The 17,923-nt window shown below is 36.0% G+C and overlaps 3 protein-coding genes across 3 annotated transcripts; 1 reads left to right on the forward strand and 2 right to left on the reverse strand.

Annotated features, from left to right (window-relative positions):
• Positions 1-7,934: 7,934 nt before the first annotated feature.
• On the reverse strand, positions 7,935-9,669 carry kctd12.1 (potassium channel tetramerisation domain containing 12.1; the record flags this gene model as incomplete). Its single annotated transcript, XM_079427229.1, has 1 exon — positions 7,935-9,669. The coding sequence occupies one exon, from the start codon at positions 9,667-9,669 to the stop codon at positions 8,809-8,811; it is 861 nt and encodes a 286-aa protein (XP_079283355.1). The 3' UTR covers positions 7,935-8,808.
• A 1,896-nt stretch (positions 9,670-11,565) lies between these two features.
• On the forward strand, positions 11,566-15,050 carry acod1 (aconitate decarboxylase 1). The gene is made up of 5 exons (XM_079427104.1): positions 11,566-11,654; positions 11,842-12,003; positions 12,100-12,189; positions 12,344-12,543; positions 13,221-15,050. The coding sequence occupies exons 1-5, from the start codon at positions 11,643-11,645 to the stop codon at positions 14,188-14,190; spliced, it is 1,434 nt and encodes a 477-aa protein (XP_079283230.1). The 5' UTR covers positions 11,566-11,642; the 3' UTR covers positions 14,191-15,050.
• On the reverse strand, positions 14,729-17,591 carry LOC306876137 (glutamine amidotransferase-like class 1 domain-containing protein 3, mitochondrial). Its single transcript, XM_079427105.1, has 5 exons — positions 17,440-17,591; positions 17,107-17,322; positions 16,635-16,806; positions 16,353-16,551; positions 14,729-15,563 (listed from the first exon to the last, which is right to left on the reverse strand). The coding sequence occupies exons 2-5, from the start codon at positions 17,212-17,214 to the stop codon at positions 15,368-15,370; spliced, it is 675 nt and encodes a 224-aa protein (XP_079283231.1). The 5' UTR covers positions 17,215-17,322; positions 17,440-17,591; the 3' UTR covers positions 14,729-15,367.
• Between the last annotated feature and the right edge of the window lie 332 nt (positions 17,592-17,923).

Consider the following 17,923-nt stretch of genomic DNA (forward strand, 5'->3'; position numbering starts at 1 on the left):
GTTTAACGCTGTGAATATCATCAGTTTGCATTAACAACCACTCAGTCATCATCCTGGACCATTTTACATAAAATGTCTGAAATCATTTGTGACCCGTGCTGGCAAAATGAGTCTGAATGTTCATGGGCTAATTTTGAGCTACAGACAAAAAAGTGAAAAATTTTGATTTTGGTTGAATTTCAGGTTTTCACAAAAATTAGTCCATTAAGCCATCGTCTAGAGATCTCAATGCTCCAAATAGTAATTAAACATCTAAAATGATCTTTATTTGTACATTTTCTGAGAGGAGTACCTTTTTCTCTGCTCGCTTCTTGCACTGCCGCTGTCATATCGCACACATAATGGTGCTTCCGCCAGTGCGTGATCCCTAAACACATACTGCATACAGTGTTCACGCAAACATAATCTATTATGTCTTAAGTGAACGTTTGGGGAACTATTGCTCACTGTGACTCATTTTGCCAGCACAGGTCACATTTATTGATTTGAAAGGCTTGTTTTCTGTGTACAGTGTCTAAAATGTAAGTTACTATATATTATCTATTGATACAGGATTCTACACACTAAAAAATGGTGCTATATAGCACCATATCTTTAACAACTAATACTGTAATATTAAGTTGTATTAACTTGCTAAAGCAATTCACATGAAGATGAATAGCATTTTTGCAAGAAATTATAAGATAAATCAATGTTATCATAATGTTAATTAATTTGGATAATTCACTGGCTGTTACAGAATCATAACACCACATTTTCTTGCTTGAGCACATTTTATTTGACCACGAGATCACTGTGTTCTTTTCTGTCAAATAGAATCACCAAGAGTAATACTACTTAAAGAAGGAAGGATTATACTCCTCAACACAACAGGAACCGGTAATTGTCTTTATTCCAAATTCAATTGACTCTTACACTCAGACAAATGAGCATTCGTTTAAAACCACAGGAGAAGCAAACATCAATGAACATGCTAAAGAAAATGACATCTTGTCTGTATATAAATAAACAATAGCTTTATCTCTAAGTGAGCTGCTGAAATGGGAGACACTGAGGTGATGGATAACAGCAATACTTGACACTCTCACAGCCCTGCTAAAACCAGCACACACACACATGTAAATCCACATGCACATCTACAAACAAACACACATATGTATGAAACGAAGGATGAAATCGTTTAATTAATTACTCAAATTTGAAGAGTTCGTTCTAAAGAGACAGTTTACACATTGGTTGAGCTTTTTCTGTTGTTGAGTCAGAAATGGCTTGTCTTTGTTCCTGAAGATCTTCCAAAAATCCAGTTATTTCCTGATCAACACCATTTGAAATGCACTGGACTGTAGAACAATGAAGGTTTGCAGCATGAAAGGGATGTGCAAAGTGTGAAAGGTGGTTCAAAGCATATCCAAGGATATAGTTTTGAAGAACATTAGAATGGAAATACATATTGGAAATGCATTCTCGTGTTGTAATCTGCGAATTAAGAAACTATCTGCTATATTAATATTTATGCTGCATTTTAGCTAAGATGAAAGAAATAAGTAATGCAGAAATATGCACTGCATTTCATCAAACACGAAAATGCAGGGAGGATTCACAGAGGGTGAACTTGTCCATGTTTCCTATAAATAAAATGCAATGTTTAATTGCCTTTATTCAGTTTCGATCACCTGACATTAAAGCTGCACTTTTACTCTTTCCATTGCCTTTCTGAAAACCACAGAGAGCTGTTACTATGATTAATAACAGAAAATGCAATCCTTCTCATTTGGTAGACACAATTCGGCTATATAAAACAAATCCTTTCCCTCCTGGAAACAGTACATTGACTACTTCTTGATGAAGATAAACAGATTTGTGGGTAAAGTGATTACAGGGTTGTTTGATGCTGTGCTTGAGCTGTTTCCTTTTCCACTTAGTTGCTTATTGGCCTTTTAAGATCTGTATTGATCACTGTGATCCATGTATTTCTTAACCAATGGCTAATATTTGTAGAAGTATATGAGTAACAGTGAATACTTTAAATTAGTTTTGCAAAAATAAATGAAGATAGACTGAAACAAGGCACTGCAGGTGAATAGAGTAAACATTATCTAATAGATATTACTTCCCACTGTTGATTATTCACAGCAATTTTTACTAATCTCTGCATTAACTTCTTCCATATAATGAAGAGTGTTTTGAATACTCACCGTGGTACTGCAAGAAATCACTTTACTTGTTATTTCATTTATTTATTTATTTTTTTGAAGGATGTAGCACCAAAGATTGCAGCACTCTTGCTGTTTTACCATATTTTATCAAATTAAATAGGGACTTGGAAGTGATTTGTATTTCTGGAGCAAGCCAACCAGGAAATCACAGTCCAGGTCACTGCTGTGAAATATTTCACGCTTCAAAGACAGATTGTGCTAGCATAAAACAGCTGAACAAATTTTTATTTTTTTATTTTTTTTATGGAAGCAATCTCTTCAGATATGAAGCTGAAGCTGTGCCCTCTTAATAACATGAGAAGGTTGAAGCAGACATCTGGTGTTAGTATAATAATGAACAGATGTGTGGTTTTCACCAAGATCACATTGCCTGTGTGACTGCACATATTATAGTGCTTATTATCCAATGAGTAACCGAATAATATGAAAACATTCACTACTGTTCAAAAGTTTGGGGAACTTATTTTTTATGATTTTGAAGTCTCTTATGCTCTCCAATGCTGCATTTATTTGATCATTAAAAAGTTAATTAAAAAATAAAAATATTGTTCATTATTTTCTATTTAATATATTAATATGTAATGTATTACTGTGATAGCAAAGCTGAATTTTCAGCATCAATTCTCCAGTCTTCAGTGTCACATGATCCTTTAGCAATCAATTTTCTTAATTAAAATTAATTTCTTAAAAAAAAAGAATCTGTCCCCAATTTTTTTTTTTTATAATAATAATTTATGTATCTATTTGAGAGAGTGCAACTTATATGTAATTCATGTGCAAGTGCAAAGAATGAAAATAGTATAAGGGAATATTAAGTACCTATATAGCTTTTTTAGTGTCTATAGTTATTTCAAATAAAAATGATTTCTAACACACAAGATTTTCCCTTAAGACATGCTTAACCAACTTGTTTATGAAGACGTACCATCTGTTGTGTGTTTTGTGCTGTACGTATGTTAAATATTTGGCCATATTGACTCTTGCACCGTGGATAGACTAGTCAGATGTTCTTTCCATCAGGAGCAGAACACACTGCAACAATACTGTCCAAAGACACAAGAGAATATGAACATAACCATATGTTTATGCAAAGCACAGACACACTGAGTCATATTGTTCATGCAGACCTTCATATGTCAAAAATATTCATTGGATTAGGCAGGGCTTGTGGCCAACAGACTCCTATTAATGTATCAGGCCAAACAGCCTCTAAGTGTTTTGCATAACACCTGTGTGAAGTGTTTATTGTGTGGAGTTGATTAAAGATGAGAGTAGGGTCATGCCAGCCCAGTGGTTTTTAGAAGAAGCTGTGGACGTGGAAGTAAAGCTGTTCACTACAAAAGTGGCGTTGAATTTAAATGTTCTTCCATAAAATAGCCTACATTTTAGTTCGCTACTAAACTAGTTTGCAAGGAGAGCCTTAGCAGTCAAATTCTTTTTAAAGGTCGTTGTCTCATATTGGTTGGGATGATCATTTCTTAAGTATAGTCAGCTTTTTAGGTGAATGTATGATATAAACCATCAGTTTTGTAATAATCCATGTTTAATTTGCTCATTATGTTTTTCCTGTGATTTAATTTCTTTTGAGCTCACTTTAATGAGAAAATAATGCAGTTGCGTTAGATATCATCACTGCGTAATTGCAAAGGCTTTTATCATCACAGATTTATCGTGACCCACTCACATTTAAACACAGTCCTAGTATGACATATCTGTGTCATGTTATTTCATTTCTATTTTATTGAATTATGTAAAATGATTAATAATTTAAGACAACATAATGTGGCTCGTTGTTTAACCATTGTAAAATGTCATGTAAAGGACACATTCATTTGCGTCTAGATGTACATATAGAAATACAGCAAGAAAAGTAAATGTTTTGTGTGCCAGACTGAGTTTCTAGAAAGTATTTAAGAAAGCAAGTGAGCATTATTTTGAAATTACTAGAGACTACAGTCTCTGGTGTAAATAAGTGAAAGCAACTGTGAGACCGACGTCTATTCTAAAAGCAGGAAACATTTATGTTTAATTGTTGGACTTCGTCTGCATGCTAATGAAATATTAATGTTTATTTATATAATACATACAGTTTTTCATGCCATGAGCTAATTACTTTATACCATTTGTGAAAGAATATTTTTAGAAATTGATTGTGATATTTGCTTTATAAGAAACTTTATTTAGTTTTCCTATCACAAAATCTTTTATTTATATACCAGTATTATACACAGTCAGTTAGTTTACTTTTTTCTCTCTCTTGTAAACATTTGTAGAATCGTTCATGTGACAAAACAAGCTTTCCCATTTTTAAAAACATTTTAGACCTGTATAATTTCTGCTCAGTGAAAAGATTCTGTCATTCTGTCAAGACTACAATAAATCCTATAATTGAAATCTTTTGTGTTGGATCTTTTCAGATGGTGCACAGCCACATTGTAGTGACATCACTGAAAAGAAATGGTGTGAAATACCATCCCTCTGCATGCAATTTCTACATGCCGTTTAAAACGTGAATCCCTCTCAATCTGTAAATCAGTCACAGCTGAATAATGTAAAAGTATATTAACTGCTAATTATGACATACATTGATTCTGAGATTATTTTCATAAGATTACTGAATAACTTCTTGTAATGTTCACTAAATAAGTGCTGCTTTCTTCAGTTCATTTAAAGGGGTCATCGGTTGCGACAAGCACTTTTACAAAGTAGTTTGAACTGAAATGTGTGTTGGCAGTGTGTGTACACAATCACCCTATAATGATAAAAATCCACCCAGTGTTTTATTTTTTTTATCTCGTTAAATCATTTCCCCTTTCTCATATCAAGCCATTCTCAGATGCCTGTCTGTGTGACTTCACACAGACCCAGGCCCCTCCCACGATTGTTGATTGACACTAGTGTTTTACCTTAGACCCGCCCTGAGTGAGTTGTCATCTGTCTTTCAGCGCTGGAGCAGGAGTAGACAAGAATGGCTCCTAAGCGATTGAGGTGTTCGTTTGTTGGATGTAATAATGAACATAGCAGTCGCTATTTACTCCTGACATCTGAGCCGCTGAAGATGCAGTGGATTACGTTTGTGACAGGTACAAGAAAATTAGTGAAAAAAGTAAACACACACAAAGTGAGATGTCGAGAGATATCATGGAAAATGAAGAGACTGAAAAGGAAAAGGAAAGTGGTTTCAGAATTTTTTGTTAGTGTATGGGATGGCCTGGATGAGTGTGAGATTTCCTTGCCTGAAATTTTGTCCCAGTCCTGCCCTGTTCTACATGGTGGTTGTTCAGTCATGATACATTCATTAGCTAACAATATTAAATGTAACATTAAATGTAAGTTATTTTGTATTAATGTGTCAATATGATGTGAGGTCCAGTTACCAGCATGACACTAAAACAGGTTGTAGTAATGGGTACTTTTTACTTAAGTACATGTCAGAGCCCAAACTTCTTTACTTTAACTTGAGTAAACAAGTGTAGTCAGTACTTCTACTTTTAGTCTTCCCTCCCAGGGTAATGAGACTATAATAAATCACTCCACATTTGCTGCCGCTAAATTGATCTGGATTTTAAAAAATGGTTGCAAATTATACACTATAATTGTATAGGGGCTTAAATTAATTCCCTTAAGAATAAAAAAAATATAGTATACATCATGCAAGCAAGTATACTGCAAGCAAATAGTGATAGATTAAAAATGCAGAGTGCATGTAGATTTGCTGTCTGCATGAAGAATGATATGAGTCTAGGTTTTTAAACGTATAAAATCTCAGGCAGTGATGCCACTGCACTTTCACAGGTAAAATGTAAATGACTCATAGGTAGACTGTTAACACCAGCTCAGGAAATGTTGAACATACTCTCAAATTAAATTCAGGTTCCTGAGTGGCAAGTGATAGTAACCTCATTAGCCTCTTAATGTACACATATAAATTGGACAACAGATTACGAATGCAACTAAGATTGAGCATGTGCGCAATGGTCGATACAGTATTAAGGACATTGCATAAATGCTGTATGTTTTGGTCACAAGGAATATTATACATTAATGTTAAGAGTGTAAAAACTAATTCATTTTCAAAGATATGAAATTTGCACTTCACTTAACACTCTCCTTGAGAAACAACTGAGCTGTGGAATGAGTGCATAGACCATTAATAAATTTCCCAGCTGAGAGTACTGGTTATTTTTAGCTAAGAATTTAATTTGAATAATCACTTTTTTTTTGGTCTGAAGTCAGTCTTCTGGTATGTTTTGTTATGCAATGCTTTGATCTGATTTTCTCAGAAAAGACAGGTTTTCTAGGAGAAAGCTAGAACAGCATGGGGGTAGAGGTCTCTGCACTTTCAAAGATATTCAGAAATGGTTATCTGTCTGCTGCAATGCATGAGTCTGATTCTGAGTTGATGCATAACAAGTGAATACAACATCTGCTTTTTCTCTTGATATTTCAGCTATCAACCTCATCTGAAGCTTCCCCAGAATTTCAGGTTTTTATATAACTTTATTTACCTGTCTACTATCTTTGACACAGTGAAACACCATATTCTCCATAAGTTCAAGTCTTACCTCACAAGCAATTCTTAAAGGTTCCCCTGAGAGGGAGTGTTCAAATCACATCAACCAATGGCATGCCTCGTGGTTCAGTTCTTGGTCCCCTTCTCTTTACATAAATGACCTCACTTGGCCCAATCATGAAGACACATGGCTTCTACTATTCCTCCAATGCAGACAATACACAACTGTACCTGTTGTTTTAAATTTAAAAAACGGCTGTTATTCTGCTTGATATTGCAAACTGGTATTTATTAAACTTATTTTCAGAACTATAAATACACTGGTTTGTAGTGCAAACAGTTTATCCATTTCATATACTTTGTTATTCTTCTAGTTATTTACCTAAAGTGGCTAATTAATCAGAAGTTTTTCACATTAACAGAAAATAGCCTACTTCTACATGACTGTCAAACCCGCAATTTTCAAATACTTACGCCCATTATTATGTAATGAACAGAAATTTGAATCAATATATTGTTGAATGCAAATGCAATTGAGGACCTTCACTGCGTGTAAACAGAAAGACCCGTTTTGTAACCCTAAACTTGCAGCTGGATCTTTTCATTATTTACACTCGAAATGATAATGCCACCTATATTTGTGCACAGCTGCGCCATCTGCATTTCAACAACATTTGTGTCACAAAAAAACGGAAAGGGAACTATTGTACATTGGTACAATTATTGTATTCATTAGTACTGGCAATGATCCATGAGCAGGCCACTGAAATAATCTGGCTGACCCCCAGACCCCTTGAGAGCACAGTTAATAATACTGCATCCATCCAAAAAGCAATCTTGAGGACCGATTTGTTAATCCCAGTTATTTCCTTGTAATTCATGTTCTCCCTCAATCTCTGTCATTGGTTGATGGTTTAGATAAAAGTTATGCTAGAAATGTTTCATGTTGTTAAAACAATTTGATAATTTATCCTATTTAAATTCAAACATGCATTTTCCCAGTGAACCAATTTAAATTTATATGCCACAAAAAAAAAAAAAAGAAAAAAAAAAGAATGCACTTCAAGCATGAGGGCGCATTTGCACGAAACAGAAGAGTAAATCTGGGTTGTTCAGCAGCTGTTACATGTTTAGCCCTCCAGCATTTAGGGCTGCACAATACACGCTGGAAACAAATAAAATTGATTCTGACGCTGAAAGATTATGACAGATTACAATTTATTGAATGATCAGATTTTAAACAGACAACAGATATAAGATGCTTACAAAGCTGGAATAAAGGAGATAACTTTCTTGTAATACAGAGATATAAACAGTAAACCTAAGACAAAAAAAAAATGCCCCCCCCCCCCCCCCCCCAAACATATGTGCAAAATTCAGTACAATACAGTTGTATACTATAAAAAGGTAAGCCGCACTTTAAAAAGTTTAATAATGTTACATTTAAATTATTTTATAATGTTGTAATATCTTTGTAATCTATTACAAAGTTGTCATTTCTTTCGATTTTGAGTTCTAAGAGGTTCCACTCGATTTTTTTAATCTGTAATGAAATTCAAAGTGGTCAAAAAAGTGCAATGAATCACTGCAGGTAACTTTGGCACCACTTTAATTTTACTAAAGAAATTAAGGCAGCAATTAAACTTTTCAGTTTTAGTGGCGTATTCACAGTGAAAAGATGAAACTGAACTTGAAGGGAAAATGTTATTGAGATCTACCAGTCTGATGAGCACAAAGGAAGCTGAATGTCAGACTTTTCCTCAAAGTCGAATCGTCCGTTAAATCATTGACCCGGGAAGAAAAATATTTAAAATTCATGCAAGTACAAAACATGTGGGACTTTTTACAAATATTCGCCCCCCCAATCTGAATATGTAAACAAAACGAAGCTATGAAGGGAAGTGCAATGATAGCTAGTTAATCTGCGTTTGTTAATTCTAGCAAAACATGTAAACAGCCAATATCCACACAACTAGAAATTTATGAATGAGAGTAACTCCTATACACCTCTCCAGCACGGATGAAACTTCACTCTTGTAGTGGAATGCCTATACACACTTAAATGCGACACATTTTGGCTCATTCTCGACAGAAAACATACTCTGTGTAGCTTGTCCAGATTTTGTCCTCGTTTGGGTCATTGCTGGAGTAAGCGCACGTGCCAGTGGAGCTGCACGCGACCATATGGAAGCCAAACTCTGAGAGTTTGTCGAACGCCTGCTCGAGAAAATTATACTTCAGATAATAGCGCGATGTGTACCTCTCCGGAGGTCGGTCCGGGTCTCTGCTCTCGTTCAAAGTGTCTCCGAAAACCTCCTTAGCCAGAGAGGTCTTCCCGCACACCGTGATCCTCGCGACTCGCCTGAATTTGGCGTCTGTCTGTATGTCTCTTCCGATTGTGTATGAGCCCCGGTAACCGACTGTGATGTAGCCTGACTTTTTGGACTCGAGGGAGGGAGAGAGAGCGATGCTGGCGACGGACATTGTGCGCGAGGCGTCGGGTCCCACCAGCGGAGGCACGCTCGGTTCCTCCGAGTCGCTCTGGCAGATCTCATCGGTGATGGAGTTGTCTTTACTCATTTTGGGACTCAAGAGCTTGGACAGGTCCCGCAGCTGAAAAAACTCAGCCTCCCGCTGTAATCTGCTCTTCTCTGGAAAATAGTCAGGCAAAACAAGATTTAGATCCCGTAGGTAGTCTAAAATGTAGCGGAAAAGAAAGCCGTCCCTGTCCAGAAAGAAGCGACCTTTGCTGTCCCGTGCCAGCTCTGTCGGTGTTTTCTTACTAAACATGTTCCACAGAAGAGAATCCGGTACGGCTATTAAAGTCGTGTGCCGTGTCACATACACTTGTCCTCCCACATTGAGTTCAATAATGTCAGAAAACGGAGACGCGGAATCCGCTCCGTTTGATATCCCACACTCGGGATCTGCCAAAGCCATCACTTCTCTTCAGCTGATATATATGCCAGTTATTCGCGACTGTGTGCAACGGGCTTCCTAAAGACTCAAGATAAGGGCAGATATTTGTTTAAATAGGTTGTGGGAGGGGAGGGGAGACGGCTGATGTTAACGCTTTATTGGCAAAATTGGACCAACTGGTGTCGTGCCTCCTGCTGCCAGTGCCTCTTAGATGCTATGCTCTGCCTCTTATATGATATTTCTTGAAAACCCATAATGTTTAAGGATATAAATTACACTTAAATGTAGATAACAAATGGGAAAATGCAAAGACATATGGCTAAACGAGTCTTTTAACCACACTCTGAGGTATTGAGTAAAAATTGTCTTGGAAATTACAGTATTGACATTTTCTCCCATGCGCTCCATATGACAAAGGAGAAGAGCGACATCTAGTGGTCTAAAGTTAGAATAAAAGTTGGCTTTAGTCTTCTCCGCAAGCACAGCTAAACAAAATGAACAGATATATAACTTAGTCAGGTTTTTGTCTAGTATTTTGACTCAGAAAGACATTCGATAATCTGAACAATCAATATGTTAAACAACAGTAGAACAAATAATTGAATAAAGCTACAAGCAAACTATAGAAAAAGAAACAATCTCTTACAATCCATGAATACAACATCCCTCCAGGAATAAAAAAATATATACTGTAGGCTTGATACAAGCTAACCTCTAGACTAGAAGTTACGTTGTCAGACAAAACAGGCTTGGGCTGGAGCTAAACGCTCTGCTTGCATCTGTACACCAGAAGGGGCTACATTTACACCTACATTTCACTGCTGGTTATACTCTGTATAATTGTGTATGTGACAAATAAAACTCTTGAATCTTGAAATCTAAGACAGGAACTGAAGACTCCACCACTATATAACATAGTGTAGTGTTATATTGTAAAATGAGAGTAAATCTTACTCTGATTAATTCTATAGTTATAAATAATATAAAACATAGTTCTATACAGTGTTTTTCACTCCTGGAGAACCAGCTGCACATTTATCACCTTTACTTGTCACCCATTTCAGTTCATAGATGTTGAGCTGCATAATGATTCCTGCATGATAAAAAATATTAATGGGAAATTAGCATTTATTGAAGCAGAATGATATTAAAGCATCAGGAAAACTGACTTTAAACTTTAAACTGTTCTATAAAACACCTGTAAAACAATAAATCCAACACTTCATATTTTGAAAACTGTCATTTAAATATTGATGTCATTAACCACAGGAAAGCCTAATAATTTAATAGTCTGTGAAAATACATTAAACAATATTATAGCCTATCTTTATTTCAATTTGCAAGGGTCATGCTCATGTGACATTATGAGGAACCAGTAACTGACAGAAGACAGTCTCTGACAATTGTGAAAGAAATTCCAGATTTCACAAATGCTGGAGATACACACTTTTAGTGTGCATACAAGTTCATGAAATAGGATGTCATATCATAATATCATGTGAATTGATAATGGACCTGTTTTCAATTTCATTTCATGAAAGCACTCTGATTCCATTAAATGATTTTCATTTTGTGTTAAATAATAATTTTTAAAATATTTTTCTAATGATTGGACAATGATGTAATAAATGTTAATGTTTGAATGTGTAAGTCAATTTTTTTCAATAATAATTATTCTAATAATAATTGTTATTATTTATTTGTTGGTCTTATGTTTTATGCTTATTTTTGTATTACTAATTTATTTAGTTGAAATATATTGTAAAATGTAAACATACAGTATGATTGAAAATTAGCCATGTTCTTGTGCAAAATGTGAACTGTGATTTAATGCCATGAGGTTTTTGCAAATTGTGAAACAATGCACTTCACGCTTTCATGGTTAAGTAACCTTGGAAAGTCGGTGCTTGGCAAGCCAGTTTTGCTTGTAGCAATATAGTATATAAGGCGAACGTTACCACACTGATCTCACAGTAGGATTCAGACCTCACACAATGATCAGAAAGGTACTTCGAATTATTTATTTCTTGTAGTATTTCTTTGAGGTTAAAACAATGTAATTCAGCCAGCTATTCCTTACACATATATTTCTTCTTTTGCTACATTTAAAATTCAAGTGCATCCAACATGTGTTTGTGCTATTGATATACTATGCAAAATATTATAATTAAATAGTCATTATTATTTTGTCAGGGAGTTACTGAGAGTTTTGGGGCAGCAGTGTCCCATCTGAGCACATCTCATCTGACAGATGAAGTGATAAGGAGGAGTAAGCGAATGATACTGGACACGCTGGGAGTGGGATTGCTTGGAACCAGCACCCCAGTTTTCAACACAGTACTTCAGTGCAGCCAAGTAAGGATAGTGTTCACATTGTGGAATATTATCCAGTTGTCCTTCTTTTATATCTCTTATGTTTTATGCACATTTCTTTGATCATTTATAAATTAGAGGCAGCAAGCACTGGAAAACAGCAAGGTCTGGGGCAGACCAGGATTATCTCTTCCACCTTACTATGCTGCCTTTGTTAATGGAGTTGCGGTAGGTCATTTGAAATAATCACATTCAGATACTCTGGTAAATACATATAGCCTACCGTACTTCTGACAAAAACAATCATTTACTTATTTATTTTTTTAAAGCAAGAATGGATTCTCTCAGACTGATAATGGGATGTGTTCCTGTTATATATTAGGTTCACTCTATGGACTTTGATGACACCTGGCATCCAGCCACTCATCCCTCTGGTGCTGTGTTGCCGGCTCTCCTGGCACTGGCTGAAACTTTGCCTGTTAAACCCTCTGGCCTGGAGCTGTTGCTGGCTTTCAATGTAGGCATAGAGGTTCAGGGGAGACTCCTGAGGTTTTCTAAAGAGGCACACAACATTCCCAAAAGGTAACAGTGTTTTCTAAATTTATTCAGTATTTGAATGAAGGAAAAAAAAAGAAAAAAACTGGCCCTAATTTTAAAGCTAATCGTGATTTTTGACTTTCAAATGGACAAGTATGCATTTTCAATTTTAGTAACTGGTGATGAAAGTGAAACTTTCTGATGTGTGTTTGGAATATCAAAGTAATAAGAAGTATAGCATTAATTTACGTCTGTGATGGTAAATCTGAATTTTCAGCATTACTCCAGTCTTCAGTGTCACATGATCCTTCAGAAATCATTCTAATATGCTGATTTTTTGCTCAGTAAACATTTATAATCAATGTTAAAAATGTGACACTTTTTTGTATTCTTTCATGAATATAAATTTAATAAGAACAGTGTTTATTTCAAACAGAAATCTTTTGTAATAATGTAAAAGTCTTTAATATCACTTTTGATAAATGTAATGCATCCTTAAAAGGAAAAAGTATATATTTATTTAAAAAAATTGTACTAACTACTAATCAGTTAAGTATATTTCATGAAATATTTTAATGGCTGTATTCATAAAATGTGAGCAACTCTACTGGAAGTTGATTTTTATGCCAAACAATACGACTGTCCTCACCTTTTCCGTTTAATAAATAAAGATGATTTTATATATTAAATATATTTATTTTTAATTCATGTGTCCCTCTCAGATTCCACCCACCTGCAGTTGTTGGGATTATGGGCAGCGCGGCTGCTACGGCTAAACTTTTGGGTCTCCCAGCGGCCCAGAGCATAGCAGCTCTAGCAATAGCCTGCTCATCTGCTGGAGCGCCCATGGCAAACGCTGCGACTCAAACCAAACCTCTCCACATGGGCAATGCTTCCCGGGGGGGTCTGGAGGCCTCCCAACTCGCTCTCCTCGGCCTGGAGGGTAACACACACATTCTGGATCTGGAATCAGGCTTCGGGGCCTTCTATCCAGATTATGTCCCTCACCCACTGGCTGAGGTCATCCCTACTTCTCATTACAGCTGGGTGTTAGAAGACCAGAACATTGCACAGAAGCGCTTTCCTGCCCATCTCGGGATGCACTGGGTGGCGGATGCAGCAATAGAAGCAAGGGCAAAAATTTTTGACAAATACCCAAATGCAGATCTCAGTCAAATCAAGAAGATCATTCTCAGAGTGCCCTCATCCAGATATGTAGACTGCCCTCTTCCAGTTAGCGAGCACCAGGCCAGACACTCATTCCAGTTCAACTGCTGTACCGCACTGCTGGATGGAGAGGTCACTGTCGACTCCTTCAGCAAAAGCCAGATGAACAGGAGTGCCCTAAAGGAGATGCTTCTGAAAGTACGCGTGGAAAATCCACAAGACAATCACTCGAGCTTTGAAAAAATGTATTGCGAAATTGCAGTGGAGACAACTCAGGGGGAAACGTTCACTGCACACTGCAACACTTTTTATGGTCACTGGAGGAAACCACTCAGTCATGAGGATCTGGTGAGGAAGTTCAGGGCTAATGCTTCGACTGTGCTGACCGCTGATGTTGTGGAGGGTATTATTTACACTGTAGACCGTCTGGACACAAATCAAGACTGTTCAATGCTTTGGTCATACATGCACTTTAATAAGCATATGATGCACAGAGATGAACGCTACTACTCAGCTTTGGCCTGAATTATTGTGTAAGGGCATCATTTAAGCTAATAGAAAGTATCGTATTGTCATATTGAAACCTCCTTATATTCTCACTTTGGTGGATTTGTACCACATGTAGTTCTGAAATATTTCCTAGCAACTTTTGGTGAATATGATAAATGTGTAAATTCTGATGAGGTAAAAGCATGAAAACCACCGTGGTGTTGTGACTTAAATCTTGCATTTTATATTACAACCAAATTATTTACTCACCAAAACCAACTTTCATTTGGTGATTAGCAAGTATTCATTTTGGACCTTGTCAATATATTTGAGAAGCATTTTGAGTGTATTCTGGCTGACCTACAGTATTTACACAATGTCAGATTTTTTTTTCAAATACACAGCATTAAGTAATGTTGTTCTTTCATCAGATGTAGTTTTTCCCAGAAAGTGAAGAGTAACTTAACTAATTTTTCAAACTGAAAGTGGACAGAGAATGCAGTTTTGTCTATGTTCACATTTCTGAAAGGTTTCACATCATTTTTTTCTTTTGTTTTTACATCACTATGTTTTCTGTTCTGTATCTGTTTTTTTCTATTCCATGTTGAAATTATTAGATAAACAACAAATGTAAAGTCATTTACATTACCAGTCTGCATTTATCTAATCAAAAATTTAGTAAACAGTAATATTGTGAAATATTATTACACTTTAAAATAACTGGTTTCTATTTTAATATACTTTAAAATGTAATGTATTCCTGTAATGAGAGTTTTTGAAAATAATTTTCAGCAGTCATTACTCCAGTCTTCAGTGTTACACGATCCTTCTGAATTCATTCTAATACGCTGATTTGATGCTCCAGATCAATGTCATGCTGAATAAAAGTACTTCTGAATAAAAGCTTTTAAGTTTATACTACGTATGACCTTTATGGTGTATTTCTAGAAAACAGGCACAAATTAAAGTTATGTAACGTCTGAGCTCCTGACTGACCTTCAGACTTAAAAAAAAAAATAGGCATTACTAGGTAGATGTTCAGATGTCATCACAAAGGATTTCTCCAGTCAATAAATAATTAAATAAGGATGGACTGATTATTCCATCTGTAACAAAGTCTAAAAGACAAATATGTTACTTGTTTATTCAGACGCTAGAATTGTTATATACAAACATTAGAAAGACAGGGCCAACTCAATCATTTTGCAGGAATTCAGGCAAGTTTCAGAACCTCCTGTACCATCTCTCCAATTCCATCAAATATTTCATGTAGTGGTGCATTGCACATGAAAGCGCAGGTGGTGACGATCTTATTTTTCTCATCGACATGAGCCTCATTCACATGTTTGCAGATGTGCTTGCAGCCAAGCTGAGAAATAGCTTCCGCAGTGTCTGGAACACCTGGATACCTGAAAGCCAAAGATTCAGACAGTATGCCTCAGTGCTGTCTTTTAATATTAATATCATAATTTTTGTGAACAATACGGAAACAAAGATAATTGTGTATAAAACACATGACTGTGTATAAACAGAGCTCTGCTCTTTCTTTTCTGTGGGTTAAAATCAGTTTATGTGCCGTTCCATCGTGTTCTGCTGAACAAGGACAAATCATTCCAATGATAATAGCATTCAGATGTTTGATAAGTTGATAAGATATTCTTAATGTTTCTGAAAAAAGTCTCTTATGCTCACCAAAGATGCATTTATTTGATCAAATATCTATAGCCTATGATAATTTCAATATAATAATAGTAAATTGATAAATACAACTTTTATAACTTGAAATAAAATAAACGTTAACTTACTTTACATTTTATTTTAATTGAAAGTTATTTTATTTCCATTTAATTTAACTTGATTTACTAAAATAACTAAAACAAAAATTAATACAACTATATAGACATATTTTAAAAATCTAATGAAATGTTTAAAATGTCACAATTACTAAAACTTTATTAAAATGAATACTATAAAATAAAAATAGATATTATATTAATGCCTTTACCATCACTTTCAATCAACTTAATGCATCCTTGCTGAATAAAAGTATTAATTTCTTTAAAAAAAATCTATCTGACCCCAAACTTTTTGTATGCAAATTGACAACCGAACACATGCAGCACTAAGCACAAGTTTCTATATGTTTGCAGAGTTTGTTCTGTACACAACTTTTATATTTTCTAAAAGTCACAATTTACCTATCATCCTTATCGTGGCCAACAGTTACTTCACAGCCAGGGAAAACCTTAGCAGCCAGCACAGGTGAGATGCAGCACAAGCCAATGGGCTTCTTCTCAGCATGGAAGGCCTCCAGGACTGTTTTAACCTGCTCATTGACGGAGCAATCTTTACCCTGGACAGCCCAGCTACACAGGTTCTTGGCTGCTCCAAAGCCACCTGCAAAATAATGTTAAAATAATACTAACCGAAATGCTGAGCTGAACAGTAAATGGACATTCTTCCAGAAGTAGTGTGCTAACCAGGGAAGATGATGGCATCCAGATCCTTTGCGTTGAGCTCGGAGAGGTCCTGGATATCACCCCGGGCAAGTCTGGCGCTCTCCACAAGCACATTTCTCTTTTCCTCTGTTGGAGAGCCTTTCAAGTGATCTACAACATGCATCTGATCAATGTTGGGTGCAAATATCTTCACCTATGGGAAGGTTAGAAAATAACAATGTTAATTAATGTTACTTTACAAGGCAGGCTGAAAAGGATTTTAAACCAGCTAAACAAAGGTTACAAATATGTACAATATTTAATAGTTTAGCTGCACCGCTTCTTTGTCATGAGTGAAAACCGTGCAGTGTGTTACAATCTATTCATAAGGTTGTGCTATGTCCATGTTTAAATAAATTATCTGATATAAATAGAATCAACTTGGATGGATCAGCTGTGTGTTGCATTGGTAGGCAGTGGAGAATGATAATCGGAGGTTCATATGTAAACTTACAGTAGCTTGCTGACGGCTCAAATGAACGAGAACTGCAGACGCCTCGTGGATTTCACTTCCATCAAAGACACCACAGCCTGCCAACACTACAGCTACGCGCTTTCCCATTCTCTAAACGAAACGAAGTCACAAACTCAACGAAGATCGTAATGAACTTCAAAGGTTACGAACTTCTGCGTTTGGTCAATGAGTGTGGCACCACAGCGCCTCCAACAACTGAGGAAGAGAGAGCAGTGATATTCAATATTTAAATGAATCGTTCTATCGTGTCGGATCTTTTTAGTGAATCTGTTGAACAGTCTGAACGATTCGTTCTGAGTAAACAACACTGACCTGAAATGAGAATCGTCTCTTTTGAACATTTAGAACTTCTTGTTTTGTTACTTTTATTGGAACATTTTAGAGCATGTAAAATCGATGTAGCAGAATCGCCAAATACTTTTTAACCGGTTCTTTGCAAATAAACCGTTCTAAGGCTCCGCATCGAGGAACTTTTATTTTGAAATGACTCTTTTAACCCTTTAAGACCGGCTGTGTCGTCGCCGACACACTAAACCAAGCTGTATTCATGTTACCGTAACTCTTCAACCGTTTGCACCATCACAATAATTCAAATTGCTCCTGACAGAAAACTACATGCGCTTTTCGGCAATATATTGCTTATTACGGTAATTTCTTGCGCTCCGTCGACAAATGACGGCTGATTTCCGGGAGAGCGGGGAGGGAGAATTTGAATGGAGCGATAGGGAGCGCGGAGTTTTGGATTGCATAAAATAATAAACGAAACAAACAAAAACATGGTGAAGGAGGAGTAAAC

The sequence above is a fragment of the Barbus barbus genome, assembly GCF_936440315.1.
Source record: "Barbus barbus genome assembly, chromosome: 10".
NCBI lineage: Eukaryota > Metazoa > Chordata > Actinopteri > Cypriniformes > Cyprinidae > Barbus > Barbus barbus.